General features: G+C 42.7%; 2 protein-coding genes across 3 annotated transcripts; one reads left to right on the plus strand and one right to left on the minus strand.

Annotated features, from left to right (window-relative positions):
- Positions 1 to 6: 6 nt before the first annotated feature.
- Positions 7 to 8319, minus strand: tnfaip1 (tumor necrosis factor, alpha-induced protein 1 (endothelial)). 2 transcript variants are annotated; one of them, XM_079514554.1, is made up of 7 exons: positions 8087 to 8319; positions 6991 to 7352; positions 5792 to 5961; positions 2842 to 2925; positions 2573 to 2625; positions 1673 to 1868; positions 7 to 817 (listed from the first exon to the last, which is right to left on the minus strand). In XM_079514554.1, exons 2-7 carry the CDS (start codon positions 7241 to 7243, stop codon positions 575 to 577), a joined length of 999 nt encoding a protein of 332 aa, XP_079370680.1. In that variant the 5' UTR covers positions 7244 to 7352; positions 8087 to 8319; the 3' UTR covers positions 7 to 574. The 2 variants fall into 2 exon arrangements, with proteins under 2 accessions (XP_079370680.1, XP_079370679.1); XM_079514553.1 differs by having other exon boundaries at positions 6991 to 7408.
- Positions 8320 to 8990: 671 nt separating this feature from the next.
- On the plus strand, positions 8991 to 15003 carry ift20 (intraflagellar transport 20 homolog (Chlamydomonas)). The gene is made up of 5 exons (XM_079514568.1): positions 8991 to 9096; positions 10198 to 10343; positions 10444 to 10529; positions 11749 to 11852; positions 14124 to 15003. Exons 2-5 carry the CDS (start codon positions 10217 to 10219, stop codon positions 14203 to 14205), a joined length of 399 nt encoding a protein of 132 aa, XP_079370694.1. The 5' UTR covers positions 8991 to 9096; positions 10198 to 10216; the 3' UTR covers positions 14206 to 15003.
- Positions 15004 to 15220: the final 217 nt, after the last annotated feature.

Genomic DNA, 15220 nt, shown 5'->3' on the forward strand with positions numbered 1-15220 from the left:
TACGCCTTCAGGAATGTCATTACTTTATTCAAGTACCCAATGACCACTTGCAGTATATTATACTATAACGCATATAACAGTGCATGGACATGGTTATCATATTCTATCATAAGAATCATAATATAAATCACTAGGATTCTTGCCAGAAATGTGTCCAGCAATTACTACTACAATTAGTATTAGAATACTTTACCTTTATAACTCATTATAAAATGTTTATAATGTTATGAAACAAGATTATAATGCCCGATACGTTTATAATGCATTGTCGACATTTGCTTCATAGGAAGTATTACCGATTACAACAATCCAGACAAATAATCTCAGATAATATACTAGTAAGGCCACTTTTAGATAGTTTGAAGATGACAAAGAGCTTGTGTAGTGGTGGAGAGAACCATATTAAAAGAGTAAAAAGTATGAATGTCAGCAGATGTTATAGTCCAATGTTCAGCACCAAAGTGCGATATCTGAGCAGGTATACTTTGTGTCCGCCATTTCTTTTTCTTTTTCACTGTGGAGCCCAGATTTCTCGGGTTGTGATCTGCTGTTGGTTGGGGGCTTGCTGTGGCCCTCAGTGTCCCAGGGGCCGGTCGTCATAGGTGCTGTACCTCTTTACGTGAATACGGCGGACACGCTCCCGAAGCTCCGCCCCGGGGCCTCCACCAGGGCCCTCCTCGTCCTCACTGTGAGAGCCGCAATGGGCGTGGCGCCGCCTCGTGGCCTCCAGCAGGCTGTTGTCAGGGACGGGCAGGGCCGTCTCATAGAGCAGGGCATTCAGGGTCTCCTCGTAAATGCGGGCCTCTGGAAATTCCACCTGAAATGGTTAAGAGAACCAGATGTTTGGATGCCTTCAGATCCTTCAGTCGTTATGATATGTATGTACAAACAATATATCTGTTCCTTAGGCAATAAAGACAGTGCCCTGCTTAGTGGGGATCGTGGATATGGGAGGGGATGAGTATTTTAAAGACCGAGGTGTCAATATTTAGTCAACAAATCTGGCAGGATTTAGAGAGGGTAGCTCGGGCTGAGGAGCTTAGATTGAGTAGGAAGTCTTTCCAAACATGAAATGAGTGAGAAAAAAACAGCTTGGACAGCCAGCGTGCACATGTAATGGTTGGTAGTGGTATGTGGCAATGAAACCTTCATATAGAGCACATTCTATTCCAAAGCCTTGAGACTATCTTATCCAAATCCTGTCATCTGTGTCCATAAAGGCTGCCAAGTGCTTCACAGAATGGCCTGAGGCAGGGTACAAGCGCCAGCTGACAGCTGTACATAGCTGTTCTCTAGCCTTGGAAACCCAGACGTTTTTATTTCCAGGGAGAAAGTAGCGCAAACGTCGGTCTCTCTCTGCTGATTTCTGATCGCCTGCACCTTTGTTAAATTGACGCAGACACGTACACACACACACACTCCTCTCTCTCTCTCTGTCACTCTAATGAATTAGTCTCATGTCCAGTTTCTCCCGGCGGATCCTGCCAGGAGCTGCCTATGCCGTAAAAAGCATAGGTGAGTTCCAGTCTAGAACATCTCCAGCCGGCTACGTTTTTTTCCCTTTACTGTATCTTGCTTTGCCTCCAGTTAATGCTGTGATGTAAATTACGTACCGTAATCAATGACCTTGACACAAAAATGCACCAATAGTGGAACACCCAATGGTCCTCACCTTGGTCTGCTTCTTTTCAGTGGCATAGACAATGGAGGTGCAGCAGACCTCGGCCAGCTTGCGGCCCTGCCCATAGAAGGACCAGCAGCAGATCTCGTCTCCCAGTACGTCTTTGATGAAGAGCACTCGTCCATTGTAGCTCAGAGACAACCTGTCAAACAGCTCGATGTTCTTCAGGAGGTTGTCGTCCGAGTTGCTGTCGGGAGAAAGAACAGGGATTGACCACCTCATCTCTTACTTAGATGAGGTATCTTTAAGTCTGCTACCTGCTTGTTAACCATTTAGAAACATGCTAGTTTTGTCATTTAGATTAAATAGATGTTAGATGATGTAAATGGTAAATAAATGGTAAATGGTGCATTTATATAGCGCCTTTATCCAAGGCGCTTTACATAGATTGTGCATTACATTCACCCATTCATACACCGATTGCGGCGGAAGCCATGCAAGGTACCAACCAGCACATCAGGAGCAATTTGGGGTTCAGTGTCATGCCCAAGGACACTTCGACATGTAGCCAGGAGGAGCCGGGATTCGAACCGCCGACCCATGGATCATTGGACGACCTGCTCTACCTCTTGAGCCACAGTCGCCCCATGTACTTGCAGATGGATGTTAGTTATGATTTATTTACATAAATCAGATGTTACAGTAGGCAAGCTGTTTGCTCATTGACAGGGGCCAGTTATGTTATTTAGATAGATTAGATGCTAGGCATTTTGTTTAATTGTAGTTGCAGATATTCGTTATGTTATTTCGATAGAAAGTATAGGTTTATGTCTACTCGCTATCCTAGTCAATCTTAATTTGTCAACCTTATCATACTCATCGAGCTTGCATCATAAAATAAACCAGGTAAAGTCAGCGGTAGGCGGGAGCTTTGTGTTGCTGCTTCCTTACCTTGTGTATGAGTACTTGTTGTTGCTTCTGTTGTAAACTAGCTTCACCACGGGCTAGCAGAGAGGAAGAAAGTACTCAATGAATAATTGGCCTAAAAATCTCAGTTACTGTGCATAAAATCAAAGAAAGCATTATACGGTAAACAAACTAAGCAATGCATCTGAAGTCTAGACAAATTAGACGTTTCGATGAATAATTACGTGCATTTACATAGTATATTGGTACCAAAACACATGAATGAACTCTTCCCATAATAGCCCTTCTCTAACCTTGGTACAGGCTTGGATGAGTCTCTCTTCTTCCTTGGTGGAGGTGACCACAGGGATGACACACAGGGCCTGCTCCTCATTGTCCTGTCAATCAAAAGAGACATATGGGCAGTTACATGACACTGAAGGATGGCCACTTACTTGTCTATCAATGTCTTACTTCTCTAAGGTCAAATCTTAACCGAACAGCAGGATGACACATCGTACATAAGACTTCTTCAGAAACCACACTTGTCGAACACCAGTAAAACGCCCTGAGGGCGACAGAGCTTCTTAATACGGCACAGTTAAGAAGCAGGAGTTAAACTATTAATCTGGTGTTTTAAGCATTTATGTTATACTTTAGCTATTCAAAAATAGCAGATCTACAAGCTCATAGCGTGGCGTTACGAGCTTGTAGGTCTGCTATTTTTGAAAAATCGTGAAAATGTGGCGCAAATCTTTGAATATATATTCTTTCAGAGCCAAAGTTTTTAACTCAAATCTTGTCTTCTGGGAGGTCCCTGGAACTACATATTTTCAGATGGGGGTCGGCGGCCAATTACATATAATCTTGGGGGTCCTCGACATGAAAATGTTTGAGAACGACTGACATAGAAACATGAGGTTTTTCAGAAAACTGTCAGGATGAGGATTTAGAAGACATTTGTAGAATCGTTCCCAGGTCAAAATGGGTTAAAATTTGAATCTGTTCATTTCCTACATTCAGTTTGATAAGTGACAATAGGTCAGGGGTGCCCAAAAGGTAGATCACAAAGGCTATGCAGGTAGACCACATGACATGGCCCCTAAAGAAATATAAAATATTACAAAAATAAAGAATTAATAATAAATAAGATCTCAGAACTTTTAAGCATTATTTTACACTATAGCTATTGAAAAATAGCAGATCTACAAGCTCACAGCGGGGCACCGAGTGCCGCGCTACGAGCTTGTAGATCTGCTATTTTTGAAACATCGTGAAAATGTAGCGCAAATCTTTGAATATTCTTTCAGAGCGAAGATTTTTAACTCAAATATGTGCTTCTGGGGAGGTCCCTGGAACAACATATTTTCAGATGGGATTCGGCGGCCAATTAAATATATTTTTGGGGGTCCTTGACATGGAAACGTTTGAGAACGACTGACATAGAAACATGGGTTTTTCAGAAAACTGTCAGGATTTAGAAGACATTTGTAGAATCGTCCTCAGGTCTAAATGGGTTAAGATAAACTTGATTGATCGGCCTGTCGGCTCCCTTTACAACGCAATGTTTTGTTTTCAAGAGTGTTGTGGTCAAACATCAGTAGCATTACGGCTAACCAATGTTGGTGGGATATAAGGTGGTGGCCAATAAGGGTCCAGGGACCACCTTATGTACCTTATGTAGCAATGTCAAATGTCCGCTAAGATAAACTGATGTACGATGACCAGAGCGCCCCTCATTTCACACAGGTGTGATTTTTTTGCTGCATAATTTTTTATTATGCAGCAAAAACATCACACCTGTGTGAAATGAGTGGCGCTCTTATCATCATACATCAACTCATTCTGGCCATTTGCGTCCTTTTCATCGTTATACTCTTGAGGTAATAGTGAGTAACATCAATCTTTTCATTTTGTGTGACATGACCACACCTCACCATCCATCTTATCGAAAATACATTTTCAAGTGGTAATATGTCAACTATACTAGGTTTACACAGGCGGTCTACTGAAGGATAATGAAAACATGTGATGTGATGTCCATTCATAAACCATTGGACATGTTGAGGGGATGACCGAGAGCTAGGACGTTTCATATTTCAAAGAGTCCCTGGTTCCGAGAGACTTGCTGCCTGCTATGCAATCTGTTCCCATGGAAACGGCTGAATCTCTAAACCTTAGCAGCTCAAATAAGCAAGTACCAGCCCAGCAGGCATTCCAAGCAACATCTTTCAGTAGGATGCTGCTTACTCACTGCTATGTGTCTCAGCCTAATGGGACAGCAAACTGGATTGCTGGCATACTGCCCTAGTCTTTAGGCTCAAATACACAGACAGGTCCAGAGCAAACCTAGTTTTAACAGCTGAGGGGGACAAGCAGCCGAGTAGCACTCACTGTTGCCACATAGTTATGGAAAAGTATGCTAAACTACTAAGATAAGAGGTGAGACAGGTATGAGGAGTCTAGGTACTGTAGATTATAGAAGAGGTATCGCAGTCCAAGTCAAAACTGTTTTGCAGAGCCTGGGGCTACCCACCACCGCAAAGGCTTGGTCACCTCTGGTCTTGTGTTTAGTTCTGGGCACAACAAGGAACAACTGGTCAGCCGAGAGCCGACCACAGGGACGTGTGGCTGTATGAGTTCTGATAAATACAGTAGGTGCTGGAACAACGAACAAAGTGAAACCTAGCTACGTCCACTGCTTCGGAAACCAAAGGAATTTGGATTGGTTCTGCAATGCTGTTGTTTTTGATGAGCGATTGTTCTATTGAGCAAAGCTTTCAGAGACCGACGTGTGAGTTTACACAGGAGATAGATTTATAGCAATCAGACATAGGTCAGCACAAAAGCTGTGATATTATTAGCAAAGGATTGGATTTACAGAACTCAGTCATCATGTCAATTATTTGTAATATATTACTTCAATAAGCACATTTAGCAATTATTAACCCATTAAGACTCAAACTGTTCATGTCAAGAACGCCCAATATGATATGTATTTGGCCAAATGGCCGCTGACCCCCATCAACATATTTCTATATTTTAGTAGATCTACAAGCTCATAGCACACCACACAGTGACACGTTATGAGCTTGTATATCTGCTATTTTTGAAAAGCCAAAGTATACAATATGGTTAAATTGGTTAAAATCTAAAATGACACAGATGCTTTGTTGGTTTTAATGGGTTAAAATATGGAATAGAATAGACGACAGGCATATCAGTCTTCTGGGTGTAACACCAAAGAGGTTTTGTGTGACAAACCGGCAAGCTGTTTTGGCAGGTTTCCACCAGACCCTGAATGAGGTAATACTTGGCCTCGGCCAGCAGCTCCAGTACAGCCTGACGGCCTTTGGGCAAGGTGACTGTGCCCTCCCGCAGGTAGCCTAAAATACTGCCAAAATGTTTCCCACTGCGGTCGATGAGGATCCAGCCTGGAGGAAGACAACAGACCACATCAGAGTCCACACGAAGCATGACATTGTGTTAAAAGGGCCATACAGGAGTCACTACATGATATCTACACATTTTCGTTTTGTTTTTCTTTGGATAGGAGTGGAAAGAGACAGGAAGATATAGGGAGGGAGGGGGGATCCATCCATGCAAACCAAGTTGGCTCTGGCTGGAATCAAACGAATGACGTGGCTGCCATATGGTCGACGCACTAACGTTCACCCACCAGTACACCACCATTTTTTTGTCTATTCACAACTCCAGCCACAAATCATACATAAACACATACCACATTTCTGTAAATGGCTTTTCTTTTGTGCAGTTAATATTGGTTCTTTATTCACCCCAACTCATGGCAACTGTTTTTTTTTGGGGGGGGGGTTTAATCTTAAAAGGATCTTAACAGAACAGCTTTTTAGTTGTGGGTTTTTTTTTGGTGGAGGGGGGGGTTCATGATTTCAAAGATCATGGAGAAAATGTAAACATTGGAGGAACAAAAATTACAGTAACAGGAAAACATCAATTTACATACAATTTGTGGCTGGAATTATGAATAGCCAGGCAATAAAATAGAGCATTGCAGTCCCGCCCCCTTTCATGTTGACGACAGGCCCCGGAAGACAATTCCCCATACATTTTTCCCATAGACGTTTCAAAAAGTTTAAGGACCTTTTAAGCCTCGAACAAAGCCAACTCATGACAATAGAATAAACACAATGTTTTGGGCCGATCAAATAATTAGAAAGAAGAAAAACTAAACAGAAATCGGCCCTAAACGTTTGTGTTTATTATTGTCATGATTTGTCACAACAAGAGTTGGCTTTGTCCGAGGCTTAAAAGGTCTTTAAATAAATACTTTTTGAAACACAGACCCAGAACTTTCTTGCTATGAGGCAACAGTTCTAACAACTGCCCCATCATGCTACGTGAATGTATGTCTGATGATTCTGGAGGATAGCTTTCAAACCAGGAAGAGTTTAGAATGGAATCTACGTCCTGCAGGTTCTCACCTTCTCTATCAGTGAACACCTCCTTCTTTCCACTGAACATGGCCTTCAGCATGGAGTCCTGCTTCGTCAGCACCTGCAGCGTGGCGTAAAACAAGGTCCCTCCGACATTGAGTCGTACATACTTATTCCCCAGGCCCACTGCTCCTCTGTAACTGCAGGTCTTGGTCTTGGGGCAGGCCAGAGGAAGGCCCGAAGGGCAGGAGGGCGAGCCAGCCTGACTGCGTAGCCGCTGCAGGCAGCTGTCCCCGGACATGTCCTTCTGGAGGTAGATGACCACCCTGCAGACGGAGGTCCGAAGGTCCCCCGCCGTGTTGACCGTTACTGGGGAGGCCACCACAGCCTCTCACTGCACCAACTCATACCTAGTGGCAAGATACACAGAGGTTCCTGGAGTCAGGCCTCTGATCAGAAACCTTCCCTGTAGTGTCACACAAACAGGCATGCTGTGAGTGACTGACTGTTATATTGTTCCATTTAGGTCCTGTACATACAATACAATACAATACAACACAGTCTCTGATACCGTGAGGAAACCAACCACCTGCCAAACTATAGTGGTATCTCTAAACTCTTATTAAGTTATTTCCCTTTCCTCCAGAATGGAATGTGGCTGGACAGGAAACTATGGGAGCGTGGGAGGGGGTGAATGAACGTTGGTCTACTACTGCATGGCATCATGATCATAACTTGATAGCGTGGTTGGTTGTTCAGTGTATTTTGCTGTTCCCTGCTTCAAATACAAACTGAAAACGTCAGACATTCAAACAGAGCGAACTATAGACTAGATACTCACACCGAGTAGACTAGACTGACCATATCTACTGTGTCCCAAATACAGAAAAGGTAAACTAGGGTCGCTAAAGCGAAAGGGGCTATGCGATCATTCCCTGCCTACATAACAGCAGTTACCAACGTTCAGGTTTTAAATGGACCTCATCTGACATCCTGGTTTCAGTGGTTTTGGCGTTTACTGATACGCTTAACTACGATTTAAGATGAATAATAATAATCTGTGAGTCTCTTTCCATCTTTACTCAAGTTTAAAACAAATGCGTGATAAGTATAAAGTTAGCTAACTTAGTTAGCGTCAACTCACCCTAACGTCGCCCCTTTCCAATTCCTTCTGGTTAGGTGAAGTTATATCTCTAGTCTACTTTGTTATCCTGATTCATTTTGAAATGACCAATAAACCCTGCCATTAAGTATCAACTAGCTATGTTACAACAAAACTGTAGCTAACTTCTTGTAATCAATTCATACCAATGTCTCGCACTAAAAAGAACTACAAAACCTATGGCGGCCTGAGATTTTTCTACTTCCTTCCTATTCCGATTACGCCATGCTAGTGTTACAACAAATAAATACATGGCCTAATAATACAATTAAATAGAATACACAATACAATACACAAAATAATACACATCATTTATGTGGTTTTTGTTTTATTCTTTTGACACGGAATTATTTTTATAAATACAAAAAAATTGAAAGAAAAGTAAAGTTGTTTTCTGTGACCACGGGAAATAGTCGACAGGGCCATCTTTGTGAAGATTCTCCATTTCGGTGGGAGAATGATGAAATACAAGACAGGGGAAAAAATGTATTGACCGCTAAATCAATCTCTTGTAGTTACTCTCTGTTACTAACCTAACCTCGCGTCACCAGGCTTTCCAGTACCTCGGAGGAAAACTCTGCTACTAACCTTTTTACGATATTGAGGGGGCAGAAACCGAGCGCTCGAGCGCTGTTCATGCAGCCTGAACTGAGCCAAGCTGGAGTTTGAAATACATTGTTTTCAACGAGGGCGGCGCAAATAAGAGCTATTTTAAGCATGTGTGCAACATGCAAACTGTTTTAAAGTATTGTACAGTAACAACTAAAGTCTCTGTAATGTTTATGTTGTACTATTACTACAAAACAATCTAAAATAAAGGGATCTAAGATCATTAACGCTCGGCTGTTGCCTAACGAGGCTGCTATTGGCTATTGGGGCCATGCAGCATTCTGTATCCTTGACAGCAGCAGCCAGGAGGAGGAGGAGTTTGGGCTGTTCTGCTGCCACCTCACACAGCTAGCAACCTGCAGCCATTTCAACCTTTAAATCAGGTACCTTTTTAAGTTTGTACATCATTTTCTGATCTGAGCTTGGATAACGTAAAGCAAGAAGCCTCGTTTTATTCAAATCAACGATAATTGGCTTGCCATTGACTAACGGGTGCTGTGGTTGTACCATAATATATATGCTAGCAAATTAGCGAATTCCGCTAACGTTATTGGTCAACTGTTAACATGATCTTATGTAATGGAAGAGTGATCCTGACAGGGATTGGTGTAAAGCTTGCTTACGTTACTGTTTGTAGATAATATTAGAATGTTTTGTTCAATCTGGCCAATCTATTACAAATACGGTTTGATTGCAAGATCATATTTCTTCTGTTTCTATATCAAATACTATCTCAATTAAAGGTAAAAATCCACCCATGCTGTCCAGTATTCAACTTAATTCAGTGGACTCGATCGTTGGAGCTCTTATGAGTGCAAAGCAAACACGCACACAATTAGGGAAAAGTTAATAAAATCACCCCAAAGAAAGACTACTAGCAGGAGTGAGTTGCCCAAGATTACATTAATAATGATTATGAAACTTTCACTTGGATGAGATGGGATGTTTTTCCTCTATGAGAAGGTATAGTGCACGCACATCCCAGGTGCAAGACAAGCAACAATATCAGTCTTCTGTACACTTGTGATGCTCTGAAGTTTGAATGGTCGTTCTCTACTGAGTCTACTCCATGGGTTCCCAAAGTGGGAAACTGGGGGTATCAATTAGAGATAGTTAGGAACCAAATGAACCCTTATGGGTCTGTAACTCAGCAAGTGTACAAATGGAAAATTTGTTCACTCTCAGAGTTAAATTAACAGTGGTTTTACAATATAAATTGGGGTACCAGAGGTAGAAATGCCATTAAATCGGGGGTCCGTAGCCTAATGCGTGTGAAAATCACTGCTAGAGCCGTAAAAATCCTCCCTTATCAGGGTCACTGGCACATGATTTCAAATGGGGGGTCCGTGGCCTAATAAATGTTGATTTGGGGGTCCTTGACACGAAGAAGTTTGGGAACCACTGCTCTACTCTGAGGATAAAATGCCTTTCTCACTAACTATTGCTCTGTTTTTCCTTGTTTCTTTGTGTCAATCCTCTGAAAGGCCCTGCGCTGCGGCCACCATGGCCAAAGACCCGCTGGCGGAGGCTGGCCTTCATTTTGATGAACTGAACAAGATGCGGGTGTTGGAGCCTGAGGTTGGTCAGAAGACGACGGAGCTCAAGGAAGAGTGTAAAGAGTTTGTGGACAGTAAGTTCAGCCCAGTTTGGTTGCCACTTCCAACACACAATCAACAGTGACAGTTAGCAATCCCCTGTGTTGATTGTCACTTTTGTATTTCCTTTAACAGAGATCGGACAGTTTCAAAACATAGTTGGAGGCCTTATTGAGTTGGTGGATGAGTTGGCAAAAGAGGCAGAAACAGAGAAAATGAAGGTGAGCAGTTACTGTGTTTATAGTATACTCAATGTTCCCTCTACTTCTAATGTACCCCAGGTTATGTCACAAAGTCACATACCTGCCATTCACTTTTTGAGGCAATCATTCAAAAGGCTATTTATGACCTATTTTCCAATGGCTTATCACGTCTTTGAAGGTATTCCTATGATCCACACAGATTTAGAAAGTGCAGATGAAATGTTAAAAATCACACCCGTGTGAACTGAGTGGTGTAAGGTCTTATATAGACTGGTCTGACGTAATGTCTGACGTAATGAAATCACACCCGTGTGAACTGGGTGACCATAGCAACCATGCTCATTTTTTGGTACGAACAGACAGACAGACACGTAAACTAACAAAGCCAGTTGTAGGAGTGGTTTACACCACTCAAAAAGTGTATCTATAGTGCATTTAAATTCAATATGTTAACAGCCTGTAGCTGTACAAATGTTTTTGGGTTTTCTCTCTTTGGGAGACCTGTCCTGTATTAATTATATGGGGGAGCTGATGGCTGCTCAGATGGCCATTATGAGGGCCAAGTAGCCGTTTTATTACCGTAATCTGACGTTAATATATCCAATAACGATGGATACACTTATATTATATATATAATATTCTAATACAAAGCACCCAGAGTGCAGCACAGCTCAGATCGGGTGTGCTGGGTCTTAGGCTGGGAGGCAAATCAGTGACCTTCTGGTTTCTTTAATCATTCAAGCATGGCTCCATGCTTGAATTGAAAATTATAAGTAATAAGTAATTATTGAAACGTACTCTGTGCTCTTTAGATAGCTCAGTAAACGTATAGTGTACACATCGAAAAGCAACACTGCAGAAAACATTGTGTCTTTTATTTTCCTGGGCCGAGTATTTCGCAAAGGTTGCAGTCGTTCTGCAAAACGGAAAATGGTGTTTATTCTAAGCTGGTCCACCTAGCTCTCATAGACTCCAATGTTCTTTTTGTATAACTTGGACCGAACCAGGAACCTTCTGGTTCCAGCCTAACTCCTGAGCGGCTGAGCCACTGTCGACCGCCTACATTGGTAATATTCTGCCTGTAGCAAGAGCAAAATAAGCTCTCGGTTGAGGAGTTTTATCTCAGTCTGTTGCACTGGGACCTCAGCTCAGCTCTTTCCTGCAGTGCTGCATCGGCTTGTGTTTTCTAATGCGGAAAAATCACTTATCATTTACCTGGCTGCGTTCTATGGCATAGGCAATTGGAGCAAGAAACCTGCTGAAGTCAGTGGCAAAACAACGAGAGGCCCAGCAGCAGCAGCTACACGCTCTGATTGCAGAGAAGAAGATGCAGCTTGAAAGGTAAGAGTTCAGTTCTGTCTGGTCACTAGTGATGCGCGGGTCGGCTTTTTTTCATAACCCGCCCGTCCCGCCCCGCCACGGGAGCCAGCCCGCACCAACCCGCCCCGCAAAACAATATATTAATCAACAACCCGCCCGCCCCACGGCCCGCGAAAACAAAAAGTAGCCTAACGACCGCCTTTTCAACACCCAGCAAGTCCAGTCCATTCAATTGCTTTGGAGAGAGAGAGAGAGGGGAGGGAACAGGGACGTGCAGAGGGAATTTGAAGGGCAGGGGATGGAATACGAGAAGGCACCTTTCTTTTTCTTTTACATTTCTACCCAGCTTTAGAGGAATATCTAATTTTAAACTCTAGGAAATTACCCAACCAGTCTGCCCTGTAGCCCAAATTACTGGTTATCAAAGGAAAATTAGCAGTTGCTTGCTTTGCTGTTATTAATATTAAGGATCATATAATAATCACATTCAGAAAGTTTGTGTGGTCGAAAATTGTGAAATGACACACTCGTTATGACTATGAGAGAGAGAGAGAGAGATACGAGAGAGAGGTGACGTCATCCCTCTTCCTGTGTGAGTCGTAACAAATTATTTGAATGAACAGTATACACTTACACATACAGTACGTGACATGACATACTATGTCTCGGACCGGTGTCCGGTTCACTTCACTTGTTTGGGTTGTGTGCGCACTGCAGCAGTGTAGCTCTCCGTTCGAAATGAATGAATCTCATGTGCTCATTTTAGTTTTGATTGTGTAATGTGTATACTTCAACTTCGTTGCCCGGCGGCGGTACCGCACACCCAAAATAGCCGCTCTACAAGCTCACAACGTGGCGCAGGTGACACGTGAGCTTGTATATCTGCTATAATTCTGTGTGTGCAGCGCACTGTGTGCACGCCTGCACAGCACTGCGCTCAATTAAGAAAGATTTGGTGCAGATGTGCTCATTGCGCTGATGACGGTCAGGTTCAGAGCCTCAGAATGGAGAGGGCACTTTTCTCCATTGGTCAAAATGGCAGGGGCTAAAGCACCCTTTCATTTTTTATTTTTGTGGCTTTCGCCTTTATTTTATATTTTTTATGGAGGGACAGACAGTAGGCTGACAGGAAATGGGGAGAGAGATGGGGGGATGACATGCAGTAAAGGCTGTCGGGATCGGGAGTCGAACCCGCGGCACACTGCCAGACTGGGTTACCAGCCAAGGTGCCTGGACCGCTGAGCCACGGCCCAGGCCTAAATCACCCTTTCATAAGCAACACATTGATGAACTTGAGCAGGAGGAGTAGACAGATACAGGAGAGCAGGTACCGGAATGCTTTTTTCCCTCCTTTTTTGGGAGGGGGGGGGGGGGCAGCCCTGCGATTATTGCGCTGAAAACCTTGACCCGTCTGTCCGCCCCGCGGGACCTGCGGGCCGGCCCGCGCATCACTACTGGTCACACACAGCATCACTAGGTCTGTCACGTGACGATCATGACATTTTGGTTGATACAATATAACTACATAACCTGCTCATCTTTTTTTTTTATGTTTTTTTGTTGTGGCTTTCGCCTTTATTTTATATTTTTTATGGAGGGACAGACAGTAGGCTGACAGGAAATGGGGAGAGAGATGGGGGGAAGACATGCAGTAAAGGCCGTCGGGAACCCGCGGCACACTGCCAGACTGGATTACCAGCCAAGGTGCCTGGACCATTGAGCCATGGCCCAGGCCATAACCTGCTCATCTATTGAGACATTTAGATCGTGTTGAAGGTCATGTCTCACTTAGACACAGGATCTGACACAAATTTTAACCTAAATGGTCAAGATCCCTGAGCAAGCAGGCAGGCTCAATGGTAAAAGAAATGTCCACACTTGCGCAGGAAACCAGGTTAAAATCTGAGGTAGAAGAGAAAAGTTATATAGTGCAGCTTTAAGAAATTAACTTATCCAATTATCCTCACACAACAGATACCTGAATAAACTGATTACGAGTTAATGATTAGAATAGAAATAGAATGATCCGATCATTCAGGGGGGATTCTAAATTCCAGGCCACTTAGTCAGAAGCATGCAAAAATGATGATGTGATGGATGCATATTATTCCCCTTTGCCTGTCTTGTCAATTCATTGGGACAACCTGGTGCAAACATTGGCCATTGTTTCCGCAATGAATGTCTATGTGATATAACTCCTGTCCAGACATACCAGCTATAAGAGGAGTCACATAGCCCCTGTGTTAAAGGTTGTTACATGCAGTTATTCCACCGAGGTGTTTCCCATTACAGATACCGCATTGAATATGACGCCCTCTCCAAGGTGGAGGCCGAACAGAATGAGTTCATCGACCAGTTCATTCTACAGAAATGACGACATGGTACAAAAGGCAGGAGGAAAATGCATACGATACGTTTTGCAGTGCCTGTTTTTCCATGGCGGCGATACCAAACTACAGGCGACTACAGTACCTTGCTGCAAAGTTCAAACAAGTGACTTAACTCTCATTCTAAAAGAAATTCAAACAACATTAAAGATCTATGAACCTTATGATGAAATGTCCTCTCCCGACCCATTTGTGGAACATTCAGCAGTGATAGCTGTACCAGTCATCTACCATTAGCGTTTTAGGTGTTGTATAAATTGAATCTAATTGGAACATTAAGCCCTGTTCATACTATAGCTCGGACATTGTCAAGCATGTGGAGAGGACAACGCTATTTATATACAAATGAATTTATTTATACTATTTATACTGAATAATTGCTCTGTGTATGTAGTTTTATTACGTTTTCTACTAATTCAAACACATACAGTATTTGCATGTTACTGTAAATAATTTCTTGGTTTGCATATGTAAAATATTGTAATGTTAATTGTCATCTTTTATGCTGTAATTTTCTATGCTGCTGCAGCAGAATTATAACCTTCAACTGGCATATGCTGGGTTTATTACATTCTTCTACAATAACATAATTCAAAATTATTATTTTAACATTCCCTAGCTGTTCAGTCTCCTGTTTTACCTAGCTGTATGTCTTTTATCCATGTTCTTGTTTATGTATATGACAAATGGATATACTTGAATAAAATCTATTGCACAACAATTTTGATGTTATTTCTTTGTAGAGGAAAAGGCTTTCTGCAGAGGACTTCAAGTTTCCTTTGTTATGATTTTTATGTTCCACTTTGACTTTATAGACAAATCCGGGCAGCCTTCCCTGGGCGCAATCATAGCTGCGGTGTCACATTAAGCACAGCTTGCAGCTGGCCTACAGGGCACGGCTCTGCAGATTTGTCTATATACAGGCACATATTCCACATGGGTTCTTATGCTACCGTCTGGCTTAAAGGAGTAGTTAACCCAAAGAATTACTACTTTTATCGA

This window comes from Electrona antarctica, assembly GCF_951216825.1.
Source record: "Electrona antarctica genome assembly, chromosome: 11".
Taxonomy (NCBI): Eukaryota; Metazoa; Chordata; class Actinopteri; order Myctophiformes; family Myctophidae; genus Electrona; species Electrona antarctica.